This window comes from Mobula hypostoma (genome assembly GCF_963921235.1).
Source record: "Mobula hypostoma chromosome 9 unlocalized genomic scaffold, sMobHyp1.1 SUPER_9_unloc_1, whole genome shotgun sequence".
Classification (NCBI taxonomy): domain Eukaryota; kingdom Metazoa; phylum Chordata; class Chondrichthyes; order Myliobatiformes; family Myliobatidae; genus Mobula; species Mobula hypostoma.
Window position 1 is genome coordinate 56,517 of NW_026948133.1, and position 10,344 is coordinate 66,860.

Sequence of the window (10,344 nt, forward strand, 5' to 3'; positions counted from 1 at the left end):
TCTGGGATCAGTGTCTGCGATCAGAGTCTGGCATCATTGACTTGGGTCAGGGTCTGGGATCAGAGTTTGGCGTCATTGTCTTGGGTCAGGGTCTAGGATCAGAGTCTGGAGTCAGTATCTTGGGTCAGTGTCCAGGGTCTTTATCTTGAGTCAGAATTTGGAATCTAAGTCTGGGGTCAGTGTCTTGGGTAAGTGTCTGGGATCAGAGTCTGGGATCAGAGTCTGTGGTCAGTGTCTGGGAACAGAGTCTGGGGTCAGTGTCTGGGGGCAGCGTCTGGGATCAGACTCTGGAATCCGAGTCTGGGGTCAGTGTCTTGGGTCAGGGTCTGGGATCAGAGTCTGGAGTCAGTGTCTTGGGTCAGAGTCTGCGATCAGAGTCTGTGGTCAGAGTCTGGGGTCAGTGTCCTGGGATCAGAGTCTGGGGTCAGTGTATTGGGTCAGTGTCTGGGATCAGAGTCTGGGGTCAGTGTCTTGGGTCGGTGTCTGTGATCAGAGTCTGGGGTCAGTGTGCTGGGTCAGAGTCGTGGATCAGAGTATGGTGTCACTGTCTTGGTTCAGTGTCTGGGTTTAGAGACTGGAGTCAGTGTCTGGGATCAGAGTCTGGAATCAGTGTCTTGGGTCAGTGTCAGGGATCAGAGTCTGGGGTCAGTGTCTGGGATCGGACTCTGGGGTCAGTGTCTGGGATCAGATTCTGGGTTCAGTGTCTGCGATCAGAGTCTGGCGTCATTGTCTTGGGTCAGGGTCTGGGACCAGAGTCTGGCATCATTGTCTTGTGTCAGGGTCTGGGATCAGAGTCTGGAGTCAGTGTCTTGGGATCAGAGTCTGGAGTCTGTGTCTGGGAGCAGAGTCTGGGGTCAGTGTCTTGGGTCAGTGTCTGGGATCAGAGTCTGGAGTCAGTGTCTGGGATCAGAGTCTGGGGTCAGTGTTTGGGATCAGATTCTGGGATCTGTGTCTGGGATCAGAGTCTGGGGTCAGTGTCTGGGATCAGAGTCTGGGGTCAGAGTCTGGGGTCAGTGTCTTGGGTCAGTGTCTGGGATCAGAGTCTGGGTCAGTGACTTGTGTCTGTATCTGGGATCAGAGACTGGGGTCAGTGTCTGGGATCAGAGTCTGCAATCAGTGTTTGGGATCAGAGTCTGGGGTCAGTGTTTGGGATCAGAGTCTGGGGTCAGAGTCTGGGGTCAGTGTCTTAAGTCAGTGTCTGGGATCAGAGTCTGGGGTCAGTGTCTCGGGTAAGTGTCTGGGACCAGAGTCTGGGGTCAGTGCCTGGGATCAGAGTCTGGGGTCAGAGTCTGGGGTCAGTGTCTTAGGTCAGTGTCTGGGATCAGAGTCTGGGGTCAGTGTCTCGGGTAAGTGTCTGGGACCAGAGTCTGGGGTCAGTGTCTGGGATCAGAGTCTGGGGTCAGTGTCTGGGATCAGAATCTGGTATCAGAGTCTGGGGTCAGTGTCTTGGGTCATTGCCTGGGATCAAAGTCTGGGGTTAGTGTCTTGGGTAAGTGTCTGGGATCAGAGTCTGGGGTCAGTGTCTGGGAGCAGATTCTGGGGTCAGTGTCTTGGGTCAGTGTCTGGGATCAGTGTCTGGAGTCAGTGTCAGGGATCAGAGTCTGGGGTCAGTGTCTGGGATCGGTCTCTGGGGTCAGTGTCTGGGATCAGATTCTGGGATCAGTGTCTGCGATCAGAGTCTGGCATCATTGACTTGGGTCAGGGTCTGGGATCAGAGTTTGGCGTCATTGTCTTGGGTCAGGGTCTAGGATCAGAGTCTGGAGTCAGTATCTTGGGTCAGTGTCCAGGGTCTTTATCTTGAGTCAGAATTTGGAATCTAAGTCTGGGGTCAGTGTCTTGGGTAAGTGTCTGGGATCAGAGTCTGGGATCAGAGTCTGTGGTCAGTGTCCGGGAACAGAGTCTGGGGTCAGTGTCTGGGGGCAGCGTCTGGGATCAGACTCTGGAATCCGAGTCTGGGGTCAGTGTCTTGGGTCAGGGTCTGGGATCAGAGTCTGGAGTCAGTGTCTTGGGTCAGAGTCTGCGATCAGAGTCTGTGGTCAGAGTCTGGGGTCAGTGTCCTGGGATCAGAGTCTGGGGTCAGTGTATTGGGTCAGTGTCTGGGATCAGAGTCTGGGGTCAGTGTCTTGGGTCGGTGTCTGTGATCAGAGTCTGGGGTCAGTGTGCTGGGTCAGAGTCTTGGATCAGAGTATGGTGTCACTGTCTTGGTTCAGTGTCTGGGTTTAGAGACTGGAGTCAGTGTCTGGGATCAGAGTCTGGAATCAGTGTCTTGGGTCAGTGTCAGGGATCAGAGTCTGGGGTCAGTGTCTGGGATCGGACTCTGGGGTCAATGTCTGGGATCAGATTCTGGGTTCAGTGTCTGCGATCAGAGTCTGGCGTCATTGTCTTGGGTCAGGGTCTGGGACCAGAGTCTGGCATCATTGTCTTGTGTCAGGGTCTGGGATCAGAGTCTGGAGTCAGTGTCTTGGGATCAGAGTCTGGAGTCTGTGTCTGGGAGCAGAGTCAGGGGTCAGTGTCTTGGGTCAGTGTCTGGGATCAGAGTCTGGGGTCAGTGTCTGCGATCAGACTCTGGGGTCAGTGTTTGGGATGAGATTCTGGGATCTGTGTCTGGGATCAGAGTCTGGGGTCATTGCCTGGGATCAGAGTCTGGGGTCAGAGTCTGGGGTCAGTGTCTTGGGTCAGTGTCTGGGATCAGAGTCTGGGTCAGTGACTTGTGTCTGTATCTGGGATCAGAGACTGGGGTCAGTATCTGGTATCAGAGTCTGGAATCAGTGTCTGGAATCAGAGTCTGGGGTCATTGCCTGGGATCAGAATCTGGGGTCAGAGTCTGGGGTCAGTGTCTTAGGTCAGTGTCTGGGATCAGAGTCTGGGGTCAGTGTCTCGGGTAAGTGTCTGGGACCAGAGTCTGGGGTCAGTGCCTGGGATCAGAGTCTGGGGTCAGTGTCTGGGATCAGAATCTGGTATCAGAGTCTGGGGTCAGTGTCTTGGGTCATTGCCTGGGATCAAAGTCTGGGGTTAGTGTCTTGGGTAAGTGTCTGGGATCAGAGTCTGGGGTCAGTGTCTGGGAGCAGATTCTGGGGTCAGTGTCTGGGATTAGAGTCTGGGGTCAGTGCCTGGGATCAGAATCTGGTGTCAGTGTCTGGGATCAGTGTCCTGGGTCAGTGTCTAGGGTCAGTGTCTTGGGTCAGTGTCTGGAATCAGAGTCTGTGGTCAGTGTCTTGGGTCAGAGTCTGGGATCAGAGTCTGGGGTCAGTGTCTGGGATTAGAGTCAGGGGTCAGAGTCTGGGAGCAGAGTCTGGGGTCAGTGTCCGGGATCAGTATCTGGGATCAGAGTCTGGGGTCAGAGTCTGGGGTCAGTGTCCGGGATCAGTATCTGGGATCAGAGTCTGGGGTCGGAGTCTGGGATCAGTCTGAGTTCAGTGTCTGGGAGCAGAGTCCGGCGTCAGTGTCTTTGGTCAGTGTCTAGGATCAGAGTATGAGGTCAGTGTCTGGGATCAGTATCTGGGATCAGTATCTGGGATCAGAGTCTGGGTTCAGAGTCTGGTATCAGTCTGAGTTCAGTGTCTGGGATCAGAGTTTGGGGTCACTGTCTGGGATTCGAGTCTGGGGTCAGTGCCTGGGATCAGAGTCTGGGGTCAGTGTCTTGGGATCAGAGTCTGGGGTCTGTGTCTGGGATCAGAGTCTGTGGTCAGTGTCTTGGATCAGTGTCTGGGATCAGAGTCTGGGGTCAGTGTCTGGGATCAGAGTCTGGTGTATATGACAGGGGTCAGTGTCTGCCTTCAGGAGTTAGTGTCTAGGGTCAGTGTCAGGGGTCAGTGCCTGCGGTCAGTGTCAGGAGTCAGTGCCTGGGGCTAGTGTCAATGATCAGAGTCTGGAGTCTGTGACAGAGGTCAATGTCAAGGGTCCCTGTCTGGGCTCAGTGTCAGGGGTCAGTATAAGGGTCAATGTATGGGGTCAGTGTCAGGGATCTGTGTCAGGGTTGGTGTCACAGTTCAATTTCAGAGGTCAATGTCAAGGGCCAGTATCTGAGGTCACTGTCAGGTTTTAGTGTTCAGTGTCCTGTACCAACATCAGGGATCAGCATTTCGGATCAGTGTCAGGGGTCAGTGTCGGGGGCCAGCATCTGAGATCACTGTGTGGGTTCAGTGTCCATTGCCGATGTCAGGGGTCAGAGTCTGTGTCAGTGTCAGCCATCAGCATCAAGGGTCAGTGTCAGGGGTCAGTGTCTGGGGTTAGTGTCAGGAGTCAGTCCAGGGTCAGTGTTAGTGGTCGGTGTTTGGGGTCAGTGTCTGGTGTCAATGCCTGGGGCCAGTGTCTGAGCACACTGTCAGGGTTCAGTGTCCACTGTCAATGTCAGGGGTCAGTGTCAGTGTCCACTATCAATGTCAGAGGCCAGGGTCAGTGTCAAAGTCCTGCGTCAATGTCAGGGGTCAGTGTCAGTGTCAAAGTCCTGTGTCAATGTCAGGGGTCAGTGCCAGTGTTAAAGTCCTGTGTCAGTGTCAGGGGTCAGTGTCAGTGTCAAAGCCCTGTGTCAGTGTCAGGGGTCAATGTCAGTGTCAAAGTCCTGTGTCAGTGTCAGGGGTCAGTGTCAGTGTCAATGTCCTGTGTCAGTGTCAGGGGTCAGTTTCAGTGTCAAAGTCCTGTGTCAGTGTCAGGGGTCAATGTCAGTGTCAAAATCCTGTGTCAGTGTCAGAGGTCAGTGTCAGTGTCAAAGTCCTGTGTTAGTGTCAGGGTTCAGTCTAGGGTTATTGCCAGGAATAATGTCAGAGGTCACTGTCCATCAGTGTCATTGCTCAGTGTTAGTGTCCGGGGTTAGTGTCAGCATGAGTGATTGGAGTTACTCACCAGTGTCAGTCTCAGGGTCAGGGTCCAGTTCACTGTCGGGATCCCATTCGTATCTAAGGTCAGTGTCAGGATCAGTGTCCAGGGTTACTGTTCTGTGTCAGTGTCTGGGGACAATATCCAAGGCTGTGTCTCAGCTATCAGTGTCAGGATCAATGTCCTGGGTCAATGTCTGGTGTCAGTGCCGAGGATCATTGTCAGGATTATTGTCAGTGGTCACTGTCCAGGATTAGTGTCAAAGGTTAGTGTCCAGCGTTAGTGTCCAGAGCTAGTATCCAGCATTACAGTCCAGCGTTAGTGTCCATGGTTGGGGTCCAGAATTATTAGAGTCCAGAGCTAGTGTCTAGTGTTAGTGTCCAGCATTAGTGTCCAGGGTTAGTATCCAGCCTTAGTGACCAGGGTTAGTGTCCAGCGTTAGAGTCCAGTGTTAGTGTCCAGCATTAGTGTCCAGTGTTATTGTCCAGGGCTAATGTCCAGCGTTAGTGTCCAGGGCTAGTGTTCAGTGTTAGTGTCCAGCGATAGTGTCCAGCATTAGAGTCCAGCGTTAGTGTCCAGGGCTAGTGACCAGGGCTAGTGTCCAGCATTAGTGTCCAGTGTTAGTGTCCAGCATTAGAGTCCAGCATTAGTGTCCAGTGTTAGTGTCCAGGGCTAGTGACCAGGGCTAGTGTCCAGCATTAGAGTCCAGCATTAGTGTCCAGTGTTAGTGTCCAGCATTAGTATCCAGCGTTAGTGTCCAGCATTAGTGTCCAGTGTTAGTGTCCAGCATTAGAGTAAAGCATTAGAGTCCAGTGTTAGTGTCCAGCGTTAGTATCCAGCGTTAGTGTCCAGCATTAATGTCCAGCATTAGTGTCTAGGGCTAATGTTCAGCGTTAGTGTCCAGCGTTAACGTCCAGCATTAGTGTCTAGGGCTAGTGTCCAGCGTTAGTGTCCGGCGTTAGTGTTTAGGGCTAGTGTCTGAGGTCAGTGTGAAGAGTCAGTGTCAGGGTCAGTGTGAGAGTTAGTGTTAGGGTCAGTATACGGTGTTACTGTCCAGAGTCAGTGCAATGGGTTATTGTCCAGGGTCAGTTTTTGAGATTACTGTCCAGGGTCAGTGTATGGGATTATTGTCCAGGGTCAGTGTATGGGGTAACTGTCCAGGGTCAGTTTACTGGGTCACTGTCCAGGGTCAGTGTACGGGGTAACTGTCCAAGGTCTGTGTACGTTTTTATTGTCCAGGGCCAATATACAGAGTTACTGTCCATAGTCAGTGTACGGGTTTAATGTACAGGGTCAGTGTACAGTGTTACTGTCCAGGGTCAGTGTACGGATTTACTACCCAGGGTCAGTGTACGGGTTTAATGTACAGGGTCAGTGTACAGGGTTACTGTCCAGGGTCAGTATACGGGGTCACTGTCAAGGGTCAGAGTATAGGTTTAACGCCCAGTGTCAGTGTACAGGTTTACTATCCAGGGTCACTGTATGGGTTTAATGTACAGGGTCAGTGTACAGTGTTACTGTCCAGGTTCAGTACACGGGGTTACTGTCCAGAGTCAGTGTATGTGGCCACTGTCCAGGGTTACTGCCCATGGTCAGTGTATGGGGTCACTGTCCAGGGACGTTGTATGGGGTAACTGTCCAAGGTCTGTGTATGTTTTTATTGTCCAGGGTCAGTGTATGGGTCACTGTCCGGGGTCCGAGTGTGGGGTTACTGTCCAGGGTCCGAGTGTGGGGTTACTGTCCAGGGTCCGAGTATGGGGTTACTGTCCAGGGTCAGTGTACGGGTTTGACTTCCAGGGTCAGTGTACGGGGTCACTCTCCAGGGTCATATACGGGGTCACTGTCCAGGGTCAGTGTACGAGTTCTGTGTCAAGGGTTAGTGTCTGGTATTAGTGTCAGGTGCTGTGCCTAGGGTCATTGTCAGTGGCCATTCAGCATCCAGTGTCAGTGACCAGTTAATATGACACATATTATGTATCTGATTTGTGTCTGATACCCAGTCTTACATCCAGTGTCCAGGTATACATCCAGTGTTCAGGCTCCAGTGCAGTATATCCAGTATCTTAGTTCAGGCTCCAGTGCTCATTTTCAAGTATTCAATGTCCTGACCATATATCCAGTTTCTGGACTCCAGTGTCCAGTGTCCATGCAGTAAATCCAGTATCTAGTCCCAGGTTCCAGTGTCCAGGGTGTAGGCCATATAGCCAATGTCTAAGCTCCAGTGCCCAGTGCCCGAGCTTCAGTGCCCACTTTCCTCCGACCCAGCCATATATCCCGTGTTCTGATCCAGTGTCTGGGCTGCTGTGCTCACACTCCAAATCCAATGTCCAGAGCGTTTGTGCTCCAGTGCCTGGCATATCCAGTGACAGGGCTCCTGTGTACAGTGCCTGGCCGTACGTGCAGTGTCTTTGGCCCGGTGCCCAGTGCCTGGACTCCAGTGTCCGGTGTTTGGGCCGTATATCCTGTGTCCAATGCCCGGGCCGTACATCCAGTGCTCTGGTAGTAGTGTCCTGTGCCCAGTGTCCGGGCTGTCTGCTGCTCGGCGCCTCCGGTAATGTGCGGGTTAAGCTGGTGCGGGTCGGCGGGGGCGGGGGGTGTGTCAATCAGCGACGCGCCGGCCTCGGGACCGGGATGCCGATATTTAACCTGCGCCGCCGCTTCGGTGCCGAGTCTGGGCGTACGGTCCAAGCAGTACCGGCAGCCGGAACACCAACACCAACACCTGGACTGTAGCAGCACCAGCACCGGACGCCGACCGAGGGCAGCGGTACCGGCAGAAGTGACACTGGGAGTAGGAGCGGGGCCAGGAAGCGGCAACGCCGGCTGCGAAGCAGAAGCGGGAACGGGAGCAGAATCGGCGCCGTCCGGAGAGCCGCTCACGGAAGAAGCTGTTTGACATTGTCCGATCCATGCCTCGGGTGGCTCAGCCGCTGCCAGCCGTCTAGATACCGGGTGGCAGGGAGCGGCGGCGTTGCCATGGAGATGGTCTGCCGGCCGGGCTGAGCGGGCAGCGGCGGCACTCGGTGCGGGAGCCGAGGGGACAGGCGGCGACACAGAGCGGAGGGGCCAGCTAATCCCGCAGCACAACCTCAGCACGCCCAGTGCGTCCCCGTCACTCGCTGCACACTTCGTGCTATTAAAAGTATCCGCGTGCTGGTCCCGCTGACTATTTATAAACCTCTGGGATCTGGACTGGCCCGTTTAAGTCATGGAGCCGCCGCAGTGTTTCCTGAGCTGTCTATGTGTGTTACTCCTTCAGCACGGCCTCTGTCAACCGTACTTGCACCTCCGGCCGGTGCCCAGTGACAGTCTCCCTGTCCTGGACATCATCGAGCAACCGGACCCGGACAACGACCCCAAGGACAGCGACCTGGACGAGCGCGCTCTGCGGAGGCGGCTCGGCAGCCACTTCGACCCCAGCTTCATGTCCATCACCCTGCCCGAGGTGGACGCGTCCGTGTCCCGGGAGTCCGGCCACAGGTTCAAGCCCCTGGGCGCGCTGCCCAACGATATCAAGAGACTGGATTTGTCCGAGACCCCTTACGGCAGGCGGATGAAGCTGGGGAAAAAGGCGAGGCGGAGACTGCAGCAATGGTTATGGTCTTACACTTACTGTCCGGTGATGTACACTTGGAAGGACCTCGGAGGTCGTTTCTGGCCGCGATTTGTGAAAGAAGGGAACTGCTATAACGAGAGGTCCTGTTCATTCCCGGAAGGAATGCTCTGTAAACCTGTCAAATCCATCAGCAAGACGTTCTTAAGATGGTACTGCCAGGGATGGTCCAAGCCGCGGTACTGCACGTGGATACCTGTGCAGTACCCAGTTATTTCTGAGTGCAAGTGTGCCTGCTGAATGCGGACGGACCGGTGACTCGACACACGCACAGATGGTCTATAGTATAACAACGCCTATAGTCAAATCTATTTTTATATATCGCATTCTAAAGAAGCCCCAGCTTTGTATCTATATTAACACAGAGATTTTACGCTGCAGAAAATCTTGGGATTATTGGAGGAGAGCGAACGGACCATAATTCAGCCCTGATCGGAGAGACTGGCACAGTTTCCGGAGTTCCGATGGTGCCATGTGCCGAGATATTTTTTGTAATATAATTATTATTATAAAAAGTTGAGGTGAAGATATTACAGAGTGAATCTCAGCTTTCCAATACATAGAGTTAGAAGAGTAAAAAACGTGTCAATTATTTATTTCTTTACCGTTTGTTGATAATTAACTAGACGATATCGTGGCATTGGAGATGTTTACTTGAATATACTTTCTAAACAAAACATATCAATGTAAATATAATGGTTCATTGTTTTTAGCAATAAAGTCTCATCTTTGAAACAAAGGTTTTGGAAATGTGACCCTCCAGCCTGGGCGATAATCTTCCCGAGACAGAACGATTCAGGCTCCGCTCAAATGTCCCGATCCCTTCGCAGCCGCTCCGTGGGAAATGAGCTGCGGTCCGTCCTGCCAGCACGGCCCGCCGTGTGTGTGTGTACAGGTGAGGCCGGATACCGGTGTGGAGGAACGGGGGCCGGAGCGCCGAACCTTGCGCCCCACCGGCTTCACATCACACATCACATCCCGAGTGGCAGCCACTGCGAGCCGCCGCTACCCAGCACTTGCAGGAAGCTGCCAGACACAAGGCAGTGATCTGTTCAAAGCAAAGCGGCTACAACCAAAAAAAAAATGCTTTAAATTTAGGACAGGATGAAGAAATTCCACCACCGGCGCTGGAATATTGGGTTCAGGGACACCTCGACAAAAGCAGGTGAAAAAAAAATATTAGAATACTGAACTGCAAACAAATAAAAAAAAGATGTTTTTAATTTGGAATGTGTCCAGCGAGATGGGGACACGTTGTCTGGGCATTTGCGCGGGCTCCCCCCCCCCTCCCACACAAACACTGATATTTATACAGGCATGCAGAGTTGAAAACATTGAGAGCGGCGATGAAGTCGTCCGCCGAACAGAACGGCCGATTGATAGGAGCGCCTTCCTGGCGTCCACTAATTGAAGCCCAGTCAATGCGTTTAACGGGACTAAATGTGCGCCCAGTTCCTCGCGGGCAATGCATCCGCGTTGTAATTTGCTAATTAAAGTACACGTTCAGACTGAGACGAGACGATCCCTGGTTATATTCGCTACTGCTGCGCGTTGCTTTTCACGTTTATAAATACTATTATTTATTAAGAAGCCCTCTTGGACGCGTCAAGACACTGGGAGAGGGAGACGGAGTCGGCTGTCTGGGTATTTCTGGGACTGTGCTGGACTCTGATGTCTCGCAGTGTTCTAAAGCCCCGAGCTTGATCCCTGGGTATAGTTGCATTGAGACGTTTAGCCTGAGCTCTGAGCAGATGCTGGGACTGACTTAGAGGCGCCGTTCAGCCGCCCCTCTCGACAGCCCGGAATTTAGCACTAAGACCCTACACACATACACATACACACACAGAGCCCATTAACCCTCTCCTCGCCTCCTTTCCATGCTCCATGCCTCGGTTAATGATTGCTGCCAGTCTTAC

General features: G+C 53.1%; 1 protein-coding gene across 1 annotated transcript; it reads left to right on the forward strand.

Moving 5' to 3' along the window:
- Positions 1-7,450: 7,450 nt before the first annotated feature.
- Positions 7,451-9,127, forward strand: nog2 (noggin 2). The gene has a single exon (XM_063039060.1). It carries the CDS (start codon positions 8,024-8,026, stop codon positions 8,666-8,668), a length of 645 nt encoding a protein of 214 aa, XP_062895130.1. The 5' UTR covers positions 7,451-8,023; the 3' UTR covers positions 8,669-9,127.
- The last annotated feature ends 1,217 nt before the right edge of the window (positions 9,128-10,344 follow it).

Coding starts and splice junctions, on each gene's coding strand:
- nog2 (XM_063039060.1), top strand. CDS start 8,024: ATGGAGCCGCCGCAGTGTTTCCTGAGCTGTCTATGTGTGTTACTCCTT.